General features: G+C 44.1%; 1 protein-coding gene across 2 annotated transcripts in view; it reads right to left on the bottom strand.

Moving 5' to 3' along the window:
• The window catches only part of LOC119941985 (nodal modulator 3), a 50,742-nt gene that overhangs the window by 24,385 nt on the left and 7,533 nt on the right, over positions 1-18,824 (bottom strand). For both annotated transcript variants that reach the window (XM_038762586.1, XM_038762585.1), the window contains exons 4-16: positions 15,405-15,505; positions 15,158-15,264; positions 14,677-14,749; positions 11,774-11,926; positions 11,529-11,666; positions 10,961-11,050; positions 10,384-10,489; positions 10,028-10,178; positions 8,682-8,856; positions 5,015-5,156; positions 2,993-3,124; positions 1,771-1,907; positions 342-429 (exon numbers count right to left, since the gene is read on the bottom strand). In XM_038762586.1, the coding sequence (XP_038618514.1) occupies positions 342-429; positions 1,771-1,907; positions 2,993-3,124; positions 5,015-5,156; positions 8,682-8,856; positions 10,028-10,178; positions 10,384-10,489; positions 10,961-11,050; positions 11,529-11,666; positions 11,774-11,926; positions 14,677-14,749; positions 15,158-15,264; positions 15,405-15,505 (1,593 nt within the window). The remainder of the gene's footprint in view (positions 1-341; positions 430-1,770; positions 1,908-2,992; positions 3,125-5,014; positions 5,157-8,681; positions 8,857-10,027; positions 10,179-10,383; positions 10,490-10,960; positions 11,051-11,528; positions 11,667-11,773; positions 11,927-14,676; positions 14,750-15,157; positions 15,265-15,404; positions 15,506-18,824) is intronic.

Below are 18,824 nucleotides of genomic sequence, written 5' to 3' on the forward strand. Positions count from 1 at the left end.
CACCATTATTGGTTTTCCTACTCTTACAGAGGTTTGTTGAACAACTGAAATACTAAAAAAAAAAAAAATTGTTAAGCAGGACACAGTTCCGCTTCAATACAAAAGCACCAGAAGTACAATCCAGTCCAGATTATTCTATTTGTCTATCAGGGTGGGGGGAGAAGCAACAGAAAACACAATACCAAAGAAAGTTGGACACAAAATTCAAATACGTCCCAAAAGGAGGGATGGGGGGAGGGTGGGAAGAAGGGGGAGGAAATAAACTACAATCCTTAGAAGACCTTTCTGTTAAAAGGGATTTTTTTTCCAACTAACTGCAAATCAATCCTCTTGAAACTTACCAGGCTTTGAAAGACAGAATCGGTTCACTCCTTTGGACAGGTTATAAATTCCCACATTCTCTGGTCCATTTCCATCCTGATAAAATTCCTGGGGCGGGAGACCAAAGCCAAGACAAAGATTTACCAAGAGCCACGGGGACCGAGATGTGATTAATAACGGTTACCTTGGACGGAATACCCTTTATACTTGACACCCACCAATCTATACATCTAACGTATTCATTAGTGTCCGTGACACTTTACTGTCAAACCCAAACTAAACACCTGTCGACTCCCTCCAAAAACTGTACTTTATTTTGGATCACCTGTATCTCTTCCTCAACCTGAATGCTATTGCAGCTACTTCTCCAAGGTTGTAGATATCATGCGAGACCACGTGATGAAGAGGCTGAACAGTAGACCAGAAATTACAATTCTCTTCCCACAACCTATTACTAGCTGGAAAAACCAGTCATTCAGCAACAGCAAGTTGTAGGTTCCCACTATATAAAATGAGGAAGCTGTCAACTCCTCGAGTAAGATTAGTCCAATTTGGGTTAATGAGACTCCAGGCATCTTGTGATCCTATGATAGCAGGCTTTGAATAAGAGTCATCTTGCCAGGGGCTTAGCTTTTCACAGCTAACTCATCCATACAAAGGCTGGAGCTAATCAAAGAAATAAATATCATCATGGCCTCTCAACGCCTCCCCATTTTGTACTAAGAAAGCCAACGATGACTTGCTCTTCGAAAGGAGAAAATACACACTCTGCGAGTCAGTTCTTTCAGGATGTCACGGAACAGCATAATGTACGGGGAAAGTAAACCTGCACCAATCCAAAAGAACAACTGCTTAAGTATTTTCAAAAAGTGAGCCACCCTCGCACAGTAGACAGGACCAAATAATTTCAGTTTGAAGTAACTGTGATGTCTGTTTTCTGAAGAGCACAAAATGACGTAGTCTCATTATCTCTTCCCTTTTCGCAATATCATAGAGGGATGCTTAATCCTTTTAAATAAATAGTACATAAGAAAAAGGGGTAAATGGAATATGTGTAAAGTAACAGTACATCCACAGAAGTCTTGTCTACTAACTCGGTTGTACTTTCTCCAGCTCTTCACATAATAAACACTCAAAGACCGCTGACTAACTGGCATCCCTCTCAACTGTGAGATCTGTCTTCTAACTCTGTTGTATTGTATTCTCCCAAGTGCTCAGTACAGTGCTCTGCGCATAGTAAGCTGTCAATAAATACCACTGACTGATGGACTGGATGATTACTCCTACATGACAGTTAGGGAAAGAGAAGAAAATGAATTTTCCAGGGTTCCAAAATCGGGCAGAGAGCTGGACCTAAATATCCACCTCCCATATCCACTGTTGTTTCAGTCAGGCCACTGCCCACCTCTCTTTCCCCAACCATGGTTTACCCCCCTTATCCCAACGTACCAGGGTAATTGCATGGGAAAGTGAACATCTCAACATGTAGCCTGTCTGCCTAAACTCAATCCCTGATGCGTCTTCTTCCACAACTTCCACCTCCAGAGACTTATTCCTCCAGCACCAATCTTCATGTATGATACTAACTACAGAGAAAGACAAACCAAGAAGATGGTATTTAATAAACGGCAATATTTGTTTCCTGCGAAACTGACGCGATCCTTGGAGAATCCAGAAACAAAAAGGATGCAAACTATGCACAACTGGCACTGCACGTAGGCCTGGAGCATAAATCTTGATAAGGCAATTCAAAGTTTTAATAAAAAGTGAAAAGTGGATACCAGAGCATTCTTCCTAAGACTGTGAGGCTCCCTGGCATCTGGGGAAATGCTGAAGACAATAAAAGCCAAAGCGTAAATCATAAAATGAGGAGTGTGACCTAGTGGAAAGAGAACTGGTCTGAGAGTGAGAGGACCTGGATTCTCATTCCAGTTCTGCTACCTATCTGCTGTGTGACCTCGGGCAAGTCACCAAAATTTTCTTTGCGTGTTACCTCATCTGTAAAATGGGGATTAATACTGTGAGCCCCATGTGGGATATGGATAGTGTCCAACCTGATTAGCTTGTATCTTCCCCAGTGCCTCTCACCCAGTAAGCACTTAAAAAGCATTTTTTTTAAAGTGCCATAATTATAAAAATTATTTTTGGGCCACCTACTGCACTTAGCAAATGAACGGGAGTACAGCCCACAATGTTTTCACAACATTGAAACTACCGCATCATCTCTACCATTTGGAAACACGGTGGTAGGCGATTCGAAGGCCTCACCCAACGGAGAAAGACCTCCTGTATATCACAGATAAAAGGAACAACTAATTCGAACTGTTTCATCACTTCCTTTATCACTTATCCTACTTATTTTATTTTGTTGGTATGTTTGGTTCTGTTCTCTGTCTCCCCCTTTTAGACTGTGAGCCCACTGTTGGGTAGGGACTGTCTCTATGTGATGCCAATTTGTACTTCCCAAGCGCTTAGTACAGTGCTCTGCACATAGTAAGCGCTCAATAAATACGATTGATTGATTGATTGATTCCTTTGCTAGAGGCAGGAGGTAGAAAGCAGGCACTGAATTTTCACACCTGAATTTGCTATCGATGAGTTGGCACTCACTGTCTGCACGATACCGGTTCTATAACTAAGTCCAGGAGGGTGAACTGCATTTGGTTCTTACTTTTATATTTTCCTGGAAGGACATTGTCAAACGTGAAAGTCATTGAGTCGGTCCTGCCAGAAAGCTGGAGGTTTCGCTTCTCTCCTTGGCGACTCACGGACTGCAGAGTTACTACCAAGTCACCACAAGTATCTGCGGGAATGAGGAAAAAGAAGTATGTCATTGTTTAAAATGTGACAAAGCCTCCTTGGACAAACCTCAGGTAACACATGGCCTGTGGAAATAGCCTGGACTGGGAGTCTCAGAACACCTGAATTCTAACCCTAGCTCTCCCGCCTGCTTGCTGTATGACAGGCAAGTCACTTAACTTCTCTGTGCCTCAGTTTCCTCAACTGCAAAATGGGGATTCAATACATGTTCTCCCTTCTGTTTAGGCGGTAAACCCACGTGGGATAGGGACTATGTCCAATGTGATTAACTACCCCAGCTCTTAGAACAATTTGTTTTGTTGTCTGTCTTCCCCTTCTAGACTGTGAGCCCGTTGTTGGGTAGGGACCGTCTCTATACGTTACCGACTTGTACTTCCCAAATGCTTAGTACAGTGCTCTGCACACAGTAAGCGCTCAATAAACACGACTGAATGAATGAATGAACATAGTAGGCCCTTAAACAAACACCAAAATAATAAAAAGAAGAAACAGAAAGCATAGGCTTATGTCCCTGGTATTCTACTCTATTATTACGTATAGGCTAGGTCCTAAAAAGTAATTTTCTTAGAATTCCTGTTTCATCGAGTCTAAATCAAAGTTACTCCGATGGTCTTCTCTCTCAGCCACAAACAATGCAGATCCTGTGATTTGGAGACCATGATGGACTCCAAAGAAACTCTGCCTTTCCTCGGTCACTAACACTGGAGAGGTTTTTAGAGGAGGGGAAGGATTAACTGGGGGAACAGTCTCAAAATTTCTCACAAGAACAATGTGGAGAAAGAGGAGGCAGCAGAAATCTTAAAAAGAAATTCTCTGGGGAAGTCACCTTCAGTGACCATGGAGGAACCTATGCTAGGGTGTTCTGATTATGGGCCTACGGGAAAACCGTGAACATCTAGTTCACCCACAGACTCATTATTTCCATTTTTGGCAACACCCAACATCCAACATTGGTACACTACAGGCGGCTGTCTGCATGGCAGACGTGTGCACTGACAATGCGCACATATATGCCCTTCTTCCTTGCCCAGGTTGGAGAAAATGCGTACACACGGCCGCCTCTGCCCCCACAATGGCGGGAACTCCCTGATGTCCAGGAAATGGGAATCAACGTAAGCAGTGGAGGAAGACCCCTCTCTCCTCAATGCCCATGGAAACTGCTAAGCATTGTGTAGCTCTGAGGCAAGCAGAGTGACCTACTGGAAAGAGCAGACTCTGCCACTTGCCTAATTTGTGTGACCTTGGGAAAATACTTAAGTTCCCTGGGCCTCAGTTTCCTCACCTGCAAAATGACGATTCAACATCTGTTCTCCCTCCCTCTAAGAATATGAGCTCTATGTGGTACAGGGACTGTGCCCAACCTGATTATTTTGAATCTATCCCAGCACTTCATATAGTACTCAGCATGTAAGACCTTAACAGATACCCCAATGCCATAGTTCTGAGGGTGAGAATCATCATCATCAATCGTATTTATTGAGTGCTTACTATGTGCAGAGCACTGTACTAAGCGCTTGGGAAGTACAAATTGGCAACATATAGAGACGGTCCCTACCCAACAGTGGGCTCACAGTCTAAAAGGGGGAGACACAGACAAAACCATACATACCAACAAAATAAAATAAATAGAATAGATATGTACAAGTAAAATAAATAAATAAATAAATAAATAGAGTAATAAATATGTACAAACATATATACATATATACAGAATCGGCCATTAGGATCTCCAAACTACGTTGGATCAGCCTGACAAACCACTGGAAACCCAACTGGGGTGACTGCACTTGACTCTACCAATGCCCTGTGTTGTTTAACCCCACCATAACCTACTATTATAATTATCTACACAGGTTTGCAATGAACATCTTACCCAAACAAGAAACTTTCCCCGAAACCGATGCCAAAAACTGGGAAAAGATCACATCCATCACAGGTCTGTCAGTAACTGCAATGGGAAATATTTTAGGTTTCAAAGCAAGCCCCGCTCGGGTTTCGGCCTCAGGAACAACGACCTAAATGGACACACAAAACAATAAAGGTTTCAGTTGAAGAACTCCCGCCCTGTAAGCAGAAGCTCCCCCCTGAGAAGCAGCGTGGCTCAGTGGAAAGAGCCCGGGCTTTGGAGTCAAAGGTCATGGGTTCGAATCCCGGCTCCGCCACATGTCTGCTGTGTGACCTTGGGCAAGTCACTTAACTTCTCTGAGCCTCAGTTACCTCATCTGTAAAATGGGGATTAAGACTGTGAGCCCCACGTGGGACAACCTGATCACCTTTTATCCCCCCAGCGTTTAGAACAGTGCTTGGCACATATTAAGCGCTTAACAAATGCCATTATTATTATTATTATTGTTATTATTATTATTGTTATTATTATAAGTATGAGGAGCACATTTGTGTCAGCACAGAATATCATTTAAGAGGTCATTTTTCAAAACTCGGGTTCTAATTTCAAAGCTGGTTCACAGCTGCTAGTAGGCAAGTTCAAAAAGCCTATCTGATACTACAAATACTGTGCTATCTTACCCTTTATATTTGGGCACTCAAACGAGTTTCATAGCAAATAACAGTAAAAAAAACTTGATTTGTATGAACAGGTGTCACTGTTCCAAGATAGCAAGGGAAGAAACAGGAAGAATAGCGGTTCTCCCCCTATCTTTAGCCCCAGTACAAATGACAAAAATGACCCTAAAAAACCCATCATAGAGTTTATTTGTTCTTCATTGAACAAATGAAGACTGTGTAGATGATGTGTCATATTATTATTATTGTTGCCAACCTGTACTTCCCAAGTGCTTAGTACAGTGCTCTGCACACAGTAAGCGCTCAATAAATACGATTGAATGAATCTTAGTCTCTTCATGCTAACCAAAGAAATGCCACAACTTTTGCAAGAAGCTGGTTTTTCCAGTCTAGGTATTTACACACCCATGCTAATGGTGGTAAGCAAAGTCCAACATTATGACTTAGAAACTAGAGATCAAAACTCTTCTCGCCAATCCAAGAGTTCAAACCTTCTATTTTCCACACCAGCCTTCTCTCCCAAACACCCCTCCCCACAAATCTGTCCAGTTCCCCTACAGAGACCTCTGATCTTTTGACCCCATCCAATGTTCTCAAGTCAACAAACCTCATTTAGTCTCCATACCCAAACTACCTTCCCTTGGTCAAACTGACACCCTCTCTATTCAACTCAACTCAGTCGCCCCCCATCCCTTCGCTTATGTCGACCCACTAATCCACAGCCCTGAATCATCTCCACAGACTGCTTCTTTCACTCCCTTGCACGAGCTGCAAGGCACGGCTGGTGGAAATCCTGATACCAGGCCTGCCTCAAGTTCATTTAACTCTGCTCTCTTCTCTGACCCGCGACATTATTTCTCCCTCCTTATTGACTCCTGTGCCCACTGCCCCTTGCCAGTTGTTTCAGTCATTTAACTCTCTCCTCAAAATCTCTGACCCCTCCCACACCTCTAGCCCAAGTGATCTGGCCAAATATTTCTTGAGAAAATTGAAACCCTCAGACGTGATCTCCCTAAAATCTCCCCTACTCTTCTCCAGTCTCTCCCTCCTTCTGCCCTTTCTTCAACTCTCCCATCTTTCCCAGCAATATCTCAAGATGGGATCTCCCGCCTCCTCTCCAAATCTACCCCCTCCATCTGCATCTCAGACTTCATACCTTCACACGCTATCAAAGCACTTGCCCCCTCCCTTCTTCTATCCCTGACTGCCATCTTCAACTGTTCCCTCTCCAATGGTTTCTTCCAAACGTGCACATGCCTCCCCTATCCTAAAAAAACTCCTCTCTTGACCCCATGGCTCCTTCCAGTTATCACCCCATCTCCCTCCTACTATTCCTCTCCAAACTCCTTGAGCGAGTTATCTGTACCTGCTGCCTCCGCTTCCTCTCCTCCAATTCTCTCCTTGACCCCCCTCCAATCTGGCTTCCACCCCCTTCGCTTCACCAAAACTGACCTCTCAAAGGTCACCAATGATCTCCGTCTGGTCAAATCCAACAGCCTCTACTCCATCCTGATTCTCCTCAACCTCTTAGCTGCCTCTGACACTGTCAACCGGCCCCGTCTCCTGGAAACAGTATCCAACTTGGGCTTCACTGACACTGTCTTCTCCTGGAAACGTTATCCAGCTTTGGCTTCACTGACACTGTCCTCTCCTGGTTCTCTTCCTATCTCTTTGGCCATTCATTTTCAATCTATTTCGTGGGCTCCTCCTCCGTCTCCTGCACCCCTAACTGTGGGAAACTCAGTTCTGGATCCCCTTCTATTCTCCATCTACACCCAATCCCTGGAGAATTCATTCACTCCCATGGCTTCAACTGCCATCTCTATGTGGATGATTCCCAAATCTACAGCTCCAGCCCTGATTTCTCTCCTCTGCAGTCTCGCATTTCCTCCTGCCTTAAAGACATCTCCTCTCCATCCAAACCGTTACCACTTAATCCAAACACTTATCCTATCCTGTCCTGTCTCTCCCCACTCCAGTTCATACTTCACTCTGCTGCTCAGACCATTTTACTACAAAACTGTTCAGTCTAGGTTACGCCACTCCTCAAGACCCTCCAAAGGTTGCCCATCCATCTCCACATAAAACGTAAACTCTTTACCATCAGCCTTAAAGCAATCCCCTTGCCCCCACCTACCTCACCTCCCCGACATCCTACTACAGCCTAGCACGCACTTTGCTCTTCTAATGCCAACCTACTCACTGTACCTCCATCTCATCTAACTCGCCACCAAACCCTCGCTCACGTCTTACTTCTGGCCTGGAATGCCATCCCTCTTCATATCCGATAAGACAATCACTCTCCCTACCTTCAAACCCTTATCACCAACACATCTCCTTCAAAAGGCCTTCCCAACTAAACCCTCAGTTCCTCTTCTCCCACACTCTCTGCATCATCCTTGCGCTTGGATATCTACCCTTCATTCACCATTCCTTCAGCCCACAGCACTTTTTTTTTTTGATGGCATTTATTAAGCGCTTACTATGTGCAAAGCACTGGTCTAAGCGCTAGGGAGGTTACAAGGTGATCAGGTTGTCCCACATGGGGCTCACGGCCTTAATCCCCATTTTACAGATGAGGTAACGGAGGCACAGAGAAGTGAAGTGACTTGTCCAAAGTCACACAGCTGACAATTGGTGGAGCCGGGATTTGAACCCATGACCTCTGACTCCAAAGCCCGTGTTCTTTCCATTGAGCCACGCTGCTTCTCTATTATATTTATATTAACGTCTGTCTCCCCCTCTGGACTATGTGTACTGTGGGCAGAGAACATTTCTATCAACTCTAAATATAAACTGTACTCTCTCAAGCACTTAGTACAGTGCCCTGCACAGTAAGCACTCAATAAATCCAACTGATTGATGGACTGATGAACTGACAGTCTAACAGAAACTGAATAAGGTGTTCAGGCAGTATGTGGATTGAAATATACACACTCCCCAATTCAGAGGATAACTGTCCCAACAGAACTCATGATTTCTGATCTTTTTAGGAAACCAAAAGCTCCTCGTCTTACCTGAATTACGTAGCTTCCGGGTCTTGCCTTAAAGCAAAATGCTCCATGAGTGTCTGTCTCTACTGCAGTCAGAGACCTGTCCTTGTCTTGAGGCGACATGGTGATTTTGTATTTACCAATCTGCTTGATCGTGTCTGGGAAGCGAGTGATAGATATATGACCACAAACACTAAACCTGCCAAAATTAATTTCAACACATTAAGCTGGTTAAAAAAGGAAAAAGCTTTTGTTTTGTATCTAAACGGCATTTTTAAGTATTACGTGCCAGCACTGTACTAAACGTCGGGGTAGATGCAAGCTAAGTTCTACATGTGGCTAACAGTCTTAATCTCCGTTTTACAGATGAGGGACCTGAGGCCCAGAGAAGTTAAGTGACTTACCCAAAGTCACAGAGCAGTCAAGTGGCGGAGCTCGGAATCGGAAACCAGGTTCTCTGATCCCAGGGCCGTGCTCTATCCACTAAACCACGCTGCTTCTCTAAAAACTCCCAACAGCCAAACTCAACCCTCTAACACACTTCATAAACAGGATGTGGCAGAGGTAGCACAGGCAACGTTTCTGTCTTCAACCTGACACCTTTAAAATGAGCTAGGAGAAAGACGTGGTCCCGCTCGGACGTTACGTTCTCCTCTTTCTTGTCCTTTGTCCCTCTTTTTTTGTTCCTTTTCTTGTCATTCTCCTCCAGAGAACAACAAGTTCAAGAACAAAAGTACTATTCACCTAATAATAGTATCTGTGGTATTTTTTTAGGCACTTACTCTGTGCCAAGCACTGTAATAGTCCTGGGGCAGGTGCAAACTGATCAGACCCAGTCCCTGTCTCACACAGGGCTCATATCTACAGAACCCTCTGCAAATACAGGGGTTGTCCTAAGTAAGAATCCTGCTGGAAGAAATACATCATTATCCTCAGTGAACATTTTTGTTCACTTGTCTTTTATATCACCACAAGGTAACCCAAACACTCCCATTCCAAGGAGGTGTGTCAGATCTCGAGTGCCCCACATCTTGGATATTAAAATGGTCTGCAAAACAATTTTTCAACTCTTCAAAACTTAGCAGCCCGAATTTACACAAAGTTTCCATTTTCACACTAAAAACCTCGTTTTGATCGAATTCTCAAAAGCCCCACTTTGAGAGGGAAAAATGTTTAAACCTGGAGTGTCACAGAGCAATTGTGACGATAACCCAAAAACGATGTCGTGGCTTATTTAGGTCTTCGGCAGGAATTTCTCAGCCTGTGCGGGTCTGGCTTGGATGTTCATAATCCCTAGCACCGGGGCGTCTTAAAATCAAATGTCATTCTACTCAAAACTCTCCAAGTGCTCCCCCAAATCACAAACTTACCCTGTTGCTACTATGTCAGCCAGCTGGGGAGTGTTGGGGGCAATTTTGACTGTAATAGTATCAAAATAGAGATGCTCCTTTTGAGCTTGAATAGTATACGTGCCCGTTGTTATGTTCTCTAGACGGAAAGAGCCATCGGCTTTCGTTGTCACTGCAGTGAAAAAAAGAGATTTCGAGTGAATGCCCACTGCCTGTTCTGCATATCGACAAAAATCTGGGTGGGGGGAGAGGGAGTTTTCTCCCCTTCCATCTTCCTTTCGTTTTCTGCAGTAACAACTTCCTTTTCATGTGACATTCAGGGGCTGACGTTTGACAAACAGTGACGCTGAGAAGTTGCAAGACCTCACAATGCTCACCTTGAATTTGACTGTTGAGAGTGACTATAGCATCGACGACACCTTCGCCCTCAGGTCCGTTCAAAACTCTGCCGGTGACTGAGAAGCCCATTACACGGAAAACAGGCTGCAGAACAGAACGGCAAAGAGAAAGTTCATCATTTACTCTACTGTAAGGAAGATGGGATAGGTATCTATTTCTTCCACGGGCTGACGTTTTAAGTTTCTCTTTAAAGAAAAAGTTTAAACCCCTTCAACTTTCAAAGAGAAACTATTTACCCCCATGATTGTAAGCTCCAGAAAACAGGCTGAAGACACTTTGTCAATTGTACCCTACACTGTGGATCTTAACTTTGCCCGCGTAGAATCAGAAAAGGGTTATACGACTAGAAATTCAAGCTCTCATATGAATGAAGGCATCATATCGAGGAGTCCATTTGGCCTGGAGGAGCCTAGAAAACTCTTAACGCTGGACCTTGACTCGGTTTCTACTAACCCTAGTCAGAAATATCTATTTTCGAGCATTTTGTGGCATCTTTGTCTGGGGATGGGTTACATATCTCTACCTTCAACCAAGAGCACAATCTGAAAACCTCACCTCAATTTTCAAACTGTCGTGCTCTACCGTGAAGTCCAGTCTGGCGGGAGCCACATCAAATGTAATCCTCTCTCCCCGATAGAACGGTATCTGGAAAAAGATAAAGGCTTTTGATTTTGTAAAGCTACTGATCTTCGAAAAAATACACTCGTGCTGGCCCATTTAAACCCAGAAAAGCCATTTAAACCATTCGACCTCGCACAACCCCAGAAGGGCAAGAAAGTAAGAGCCGGGGAAATAAACCCCACCAATCCAGCCAATCGATTCTGAATTGGGATGTTTCCAATATTATAAGAAAGCATGTGTTTTTAACTAACTTCTGTGTTACTTTAAATTACTCAGGATTGTCCACCCCTACTGAATCGGGCTGAAATGGCACCAAAAATTAATGCTCATTGTGGGCGGGGAATGAGTCTGTTTATTGTTATATTGTACTCTCCCAAGCACTTAGTACAGTGATCTGCACATAGTAAGCCCTCAATAAATACAACTGAATAAATGAATAGCCACTTTTGGGACCTCAGATCCACTCCACAGACACACATGCGCACCATAAAATTCTCCTTACCACAGTGTAGCCTCCACTTGGTAAAGAAAAGAAGGAGAAAGAGCCATCTTCTTTTGAGATGACACTGCACAAATATGACAGCTTCTCATCTTGGGGCTGGAATCCATCAACCGGGGAAGTATTACAGCCCAAAATATCCTGCGAAGAGAAAGCCCAATTACTCCTTTCGCTCATAAAGCCTGAAGATGTGGCTCAACAGTTACAGAATAAAGATATAAAAATTGAAATGCTTGCCACGGACTTACCTCTTTAGCGACTGAAGAAGAGAAGAGGAGAAACATAACCCCCTTCATTGGCTCCCCATCACTTCGGACAAAGCCAGAGACGTTGTAGCCTGCCACTACTAGAGGACTGGCAGCGTAGGCATTAGAATTAGTTACTCGAACTGTGGTACTGGCCTAGGGAGAAAGTGGAAATTCAACAGTCAAGATTCGTTTGGCCAAAAACACAGTGGAAACAGAATCTGTGTCTGGAGAGAATCATTAACTGGGCATGGTCCAGCCTGCTGAGGTTTCGGAGACACTCCACGACTGGCAGAGGAGACAGAGGTCAGTTTCCAGGAGAATTAAAAAAACGGGGGGAGTCTTAGAACAGTGCTCAGAGCTTAGAACAGTGCTCAGCGCTTAGAACAGTGCTTTGCACATAGTAAGCGCTTAATAAATGCCATTATAAAAAAGTGCAGCCTTAAGGTTTATGGGGTCTAGTGCATAGAGCATGGGCTATGTATGAGTCAGAAGGACCTGGGATCTAATGCCAGCTCTGCTACTTGTCTGCTGTGTGACCTTGGACAAGTCACTTAACTTCTCTTGGCCTGTTACCGCATCTGTAAAATGGGGATTAATACTGTGAGCCCCGGGCGGGACATGGACTGTGTCCAAATAATAATAATAGCATTTATTAAGCGCTTACTATGTGCATAGTACTGTTCTCAGCGCTGGTGGGGGGGGATACAAAGTGATCAAGTTGTCCCACGTGGGGCTCACAGTCTTAATCCCCATTTTACAGATGAGGTACCTGAGGCTCAGAGAAGTTAAGTGACTTCCCCAAGGGCACACAGCAGACATGCAGCGGAGCCGGGATTCGATCCCATGACCTCTGACTCCAAAGCCCGTGCTCTTTCCACTGAGCCACGACACTGATTAGCCTGTGGCTACCTCAGTCCTTAGTACAGTGCCTATCACAGAGTAAGCACTTAGCAAATACTACTGAAAAAAAAAAACACCCCTCCAACCTCTCATCATAAAAATTGTGCTATTTATTAGGCGCTGCCTATGTGCTAAGAAGCCTTCTCCAACTAAGCCCTCTTTCTGCCAGCTCCCTCTCCTTTCTTTATCATCTATGCCCCTCATCTAGACTGTAGATCAGTCTACACTGAAGACTGTACTCTAGACTACACGCTTGACGTGGGCAGTGCACGGGTCTGCTAACTCTGTTGCACTGTACTCTCCCGAGCGCTTAGTACAGTGCTCTGCACATAGTAATTACTCAATAAATCCCACTGATTGATTAATACCTAAGCATTGGGCCAGGTACAATCGGATCAGTCCCAGTTCCTGTCCCTCCATGGGACTAACAATCTAAGGGAAAGGGAGACCAGGTATTTAATCCCCATTTTACAGATGAGGAAACTGGGGCACAAAGAGGTTAAGTGACTCGTTCAAGGTCACCCAGCAGGCAAGAGACGAAGCCAGGATTAAAATCCAGATTGCCTGACTCCTACTCCTTGGCTCATTCCACTAGGCCATATCTTCATCTTTCTCTGTTATTATCGTCATCATCACCTCAGTATTTGTTCAGTGCTTACTATGTGTCAAGAGCTGGGGTAGATACATGTTTAACAGAATGGAAACAGTCCCTGCCTCACACTGGGCTCGCAGTCTCAACTGGAAGGAGGATTTAGCCCACATTTTGCAGATAAAGTCACAGGCACAGAGAAGTGAAGTGACTTGCCCACGGCCACACAGCAAGCACCTGGCAGAGCGGGGATTAGAACTCAGGTCCTCTAACTCCAAGGCCTGTGCTCTTTCCACTAGGCCATGTTGCTTTTTCTTGTCCCACCAAGAAAGGGTTTCGAGTCAACCCTGCCATTCAACTTGCTTCTCACTTCTTGAAGCCAAGGTAGAGGGTGGATCCCCTTTGAGGAATCACAACATCAGACTTTGCGCTCTGGTTTGGGGCCAACTTCTAAAAATTTGTGCCCTGGAGTTGTCATGGGCCGCGTGCACGCTCCTATCCGCGCCCCGCTCAGAGCAGACCTGGGAATGGGACACGGACCACCATTTTTAGGGTGGAATTAGGGGCTGGGGAGCCGGGGCCCAGATAATAAAGAGGAACGAAGGCATCCCAAAAGTTCTACATTTATTTGAGGGTAGAGGGAATCACGGGAAACCACAGTAATGCCATTTCAGACTGGCTTAATCCATGTTCGGATGTTGTGATTTCTGCTGATAAAATACAATTTAAAAAATCCACAAATGTCACCCAACAAAATGTTCACATTCAAACCTCTAAATCCTGAAAGAACAGTTGAAAAATGTCTTACGAAGTGCAGGAAGCACCACATTTATCAAATGTACTGATTTAGACTTTTTCCCCTCAAGGTGGAAAGGTATACGTTTTCTCAGAGTTGGCAACAGAGCATTTGATATTTCCTAGTTCCCGCTTCAAGGAACGCAGATACTCAAAGACACCTGAGGTTTCCTTCGTTACTCTTTTCTTAGAGCGGCTACCAAATCTTAGCCCCTGGCTTTCTCGGTTTCTATTTCTGTCGAAGAAATGAAACACAAATGGTACCTATTTACGTGCACCCAAGGTCTCGGTTTAAAACCCAAGTTAAATTCAGGGAAGAAAGAGAAGGGTTCTCAGGTTGAACGGGCAAAGTTAAAATAGCTGAAGAGAGGTGAGTGTTGGCCAGAACAGCTTTAAAGGACCATCTTACCTTCCGTGGTCTCATGGTCTCCTACAGCAAGACAAAACCAGTACCACCAGTTGCTACTTTGGAGGTAGTGGTGTTTTCAGTTTGGCTCCATCTTCATTCGCTTTCTCACCGATTCAAAACTCTTCTCCCACCCTAAATACCGGATACGTTTTTCCCCCTCGCTCACCTCAACGCAAAGCAAGATTATTTTGGTTCCGGTATGATACTCACTTCTTTCATAGCCCAGGTTGGATGGGATGCAAAGATTTCGTACTCTCCAGGGAGCACTTTAAAAAATGCAAATCTGTGAAACCAAAAAACACAGTTATTTTTCTCCCGATTCCTCAAGGACATCCAGGGGAATGTCAGAAAAGGCATTTTAACTGCACAGGAAATCTATTTTAGGTGGCAAAACTGCCATTTACGCTTGCAATTAACGTAACGAAACCGCCCCGCGTTTATATAACGTTTAGTGTTGCGAAATTCCTGAACTCGCAACACCTCAGGGAAGCAAATTAGTAGGAGGAAGCTGATTTCACTTATGGAAAAGCTTCTGAGAGGTCCACTGAAAAGGAAAGAAACCCAGCTCTGAGTTCCTGATTGCAGGAGATAATTCACTCAGCTTCCCGGCTCCAGTTTCGAATGGTCCTTTACCTCGGATCGAAGGGAAATTTTCCGGACAAAACACTGGGTAAAACAAGACATAACTCACTTTCCACCGGGCTGAGTCACAGTAGACTGCATGTTAGCTTCGTTCCCCACGTTTCTCAGGGCAACCTGAACTCCTGCAGGCCCCAAGACCTGCCCTTTACTGAGTACCTGCCACAGAGAACTAAGTTAGTAACTCACAGCAAAGCGCTCCTGTTAAGCAACGCAATTAATCCTACACCAGCTCCGGGCTGGAGAAAGAACTGCCTATACATTTTAGAGCAAACCGTGAAAGAAAAGAAAAATCTAACCTTGCCATTAACTGAAAACCCAGTAAATACAAAGTTGATGTCGCCTCCTTTTGTGCAGATATCATTAACGCCATCAACATGAAGATCTACACTTGTTGGCTCTGGAAACAGAGACGGGGGCAGGGAGGGGAGAAAGGGGAGAGTGGTTATTTGGCCACAGGAACCATTTTCAGCTCACTGCGACGGCATGAGACCTTCTCAAGGACGATATCAATTTCTCAAAAGCCCCACTTTGAGAGGGAAAAATGTTTAAACCTGGAGTGTCACAGAGCAATTCTGAAGATAACCCAAAAGTACATCTGAAACATATTAACATATTAGGCATCTGAAAGCACAACTAAATACTCCTTTTACAGCTTCCAAACCTCGAAGTTTCAGAGCTCCTACGTAATTAAACTTGAACTCGGTCTTAGCGGCCCTCAATGAAGTTGATTTTTTTTTTCAACCCCCCGGAGAAGACAAAAGGAGGTTTCCCATCCAAATGCGCGGCTCTGAGCTTAAATAACTTCAAAGAGTCCATACAGGCCAAGCCAGAAATGTCATTATGACTCAAGCTCCTGACCCTAAACAGATGCATAGATTCCAAATGCAGAGATGTTGAAAACGCTCAGGAGGAAAACATGGATGAGCCCGCTGTTGGGTAGGGAACGTCTCTATACGTTGCCAACTTGTACTTCCCAAGCGCTTAGTACAGTGCTCTGCACACCGTAAGCACTCAATAAATACGACTGAATGAATGAATGGATCTGGTCTCGCCCTCAAGATGACCCTGCAAAATTACTTTTTCCACCGCCCAAAAGCTTAACCTCCATGGAGAGCAACAAACTGGGCACGTGGGAATTTCTTTACGGCGAAACAGCCAAAAAGAAAGATAAACTGACGATCGTAATATGGGAAGTCGGGTAAAAGGAGAAAAACAAATTAAATTATTGAATTCAATTAACTAGACCAAGTCCCTGGCAATTGGAAGAATATTACTTTGGCGCCTCTGGCCTCAGTTTCCCCTTCTGGAAGACATAGCTAAGACTTCAGTTTTGGATACATGGGGCACCATCACACAAGAAACGCCTTCTCAAACACAGTTTACTACGGAGACGCCGGTGGCCTAGTGGATACAGGGAGACAGAGCGTGGGCCTGGGCGTCAGAAGGACCTGTATTCTAATCCCAGCTCTGCCACTGGTCTGCTGTGTGACTCTGGGCCAGTCACTTAACTTCTCTGAGTCTGAGTTAACTCATCTGGAAAATGGGAATTAAGGCTGTGAGCTTGTACCTACCCCAGCGCTTAGTACAGTAGCTGGTAGTTTAATTGCTGCACTCCTACTACAAACCAACTCACGAACTTTGTTCCTCTAATGCCAATCTACTCACTCTACCTCAATCTCATCTATCTCGCCACTGACCTCTCTCCACGTTCTGCCTCTGGCCTGGAATGCCCCCCCTCTTCAAATCCGACAATTACTCTCCTTCTCTTCGAAGTTTTATTGAAGGCACATCTCCTCCAAGAGGCCTTCCCTGACTAAACCCTTATTTCCTTTTCTCCCACTCCATTCTGAATCACCTTTTTTATTTATATTTATATAAACTTTACATTTATACTTACTCTATTTTACTTGTACATATTTATTCTATTTATTTTATTGTTAATATGTTTTGCTTTGTTGTCTGTCTCCCCCTTCTAGACTGTGAGCCTGCTGCTGGGTAGGGACCATCTCTATATGTTGCCAACTTGTACTGCCCAAGCGCTTAGTACAGTGCTGTGCACACAGTAAGCGCTCAATACAATTGAATGAATGAATGAACCTCTGCACTTGGTTTTACTCCCTTTATTCACTCCTCCCTCAGCCCCACAGCACTTACGTACATCTCCGTAATTTATTTATATTTAAGTCTGTCTTCCCCTCTAGGCTGTAAACCCACTGTGGGCAAGAAACATGTCTACCAACTCTCTTACTGTGTACTCTCCCAAGTGTTTAGCACACTGCTCTGCACAATAAGTGCTCAATAAGTACAACTGGCTGATTGACATATTATTTTAAAATGCCATAATACTAATAATAATGAGTGGGGGAAGAAAGAATTAAGTTAAACTGGAAGTGGGAAAAGTCAAATGGAAAGAGAAAACAGGAGATGAAAGCCTAAGTCAAACAAACTACCCAGATCACAGATATATGCTGTTTAACAGGGAACACAATTTTTCTAAGGTATCTATTTTCCACATCTCATTTGTACAAAAATACTGTACTTGTCACTCGCCTATCTCACTGTATTGTGTTTTAAAACTCCCTTTCTCCAGGGCTTAGTTGCAGGGTCGATTACCCAACTGTGAATTACCCACTTGTCTTCCTTTGTGGGTTGAAGACCCTCCCAACTGTTTTCCCAACGGTCCACCACTATGCTCAGACTCTCTCTCCACCTCCTCCCACAACACACACACACACACACAAACACTGCACTTGGGGACATATGTTCACATGTCTGAGAAAGAAAGAAAAAAAACCAACAGAAACTCAAGCTGAAGTTTTCAGAATTCCCCCACCCATTTTTAGCAATTACAGGGATTTCCTCAGAAGCTGAACTATAATACTGGGAGCAGCCCGTCTACAAATGGCTCTGGCTCAGTAGTAGAAAGGGAATTTTCTGAGCACCCACTGGGTTGCAATGCATCATATCAAGGAAAAGAAAGAAAGGGAAGGGAAGGGAAGGGAAGGGAAGGGAAGGGAAGGGAAGGGAAGGGAAGGGAAGGGAAGGGAAGGGAAGGGAAGGGAAGGGAAGGGAAGGGAAGGGAAGGGAAGGGAAGGGAAGGGAAGAAAGGAAGGAAGGAAGGAAGGAAGGAAGGAAGGAAGGAAGGAAGGAAGGAAGGAAGGAAGGAAAGAAAGAAAGAAAGAAAGAAAGAAAGAAAGAAAGAAAGAAAGAAAGAAAGAAAGAAAGAAAGAAAGAAAGAAAGAAAGAAAGAAAGAAAAAGAAAGAAAGAAAGAAAGAAAGAAAGAAAGAAAGAAAGAAAGAAAGAAAGAAAGAAAGAAAGAAAGAAAGAAAGAAAGAAAGAAAAAGGAAGGAAGGAAGGAAGGAAGGAAGGAAGGAAGGGAGGGAGAGAGAGAGAGAGAGAGAGAGAGAGAGAGAGAGAGAAAGAAAGAAAGAAAGAAAGAAAGAAAGAAAGAAAGAAAGAAAGAAAGAAAGAAAGAAAGAAATGTTTCCTGCCCACAAGGAGCTTTCATTCTAAGGGGGGGCAGACATAAAAAACAAATTTACAAACAGACTTAATGAAATAAATCATGGAATGTCTCTTCTTCCCAGTTCTGCTGATAGGAAAACCCTCCTATCTTTCGGAGGCTCCCCCGACAAGCTGAAGGATTCTAAAAACGACAGAAGAGGGTGAAACTGCTTTTTCCTACTGACTAGGTCAATTATATAAGCCTGGAGCC

This window comes from Tachyglossus aculeatus, chromosome 21, assembly GCF_015852505.1.
Source record: "Tachyglossus aculeatus isolate mTacAcu1 chromosome 21, mTacAcu1.pri, whole genome shotgun sequence".
NCBI classification, from domain to species: Eukaryota; Metazoa; Chordata; class Mammalia; order Monotremata; family Tachyglossidae; genus Tachyglossus; species Tachyglossus aculeatus.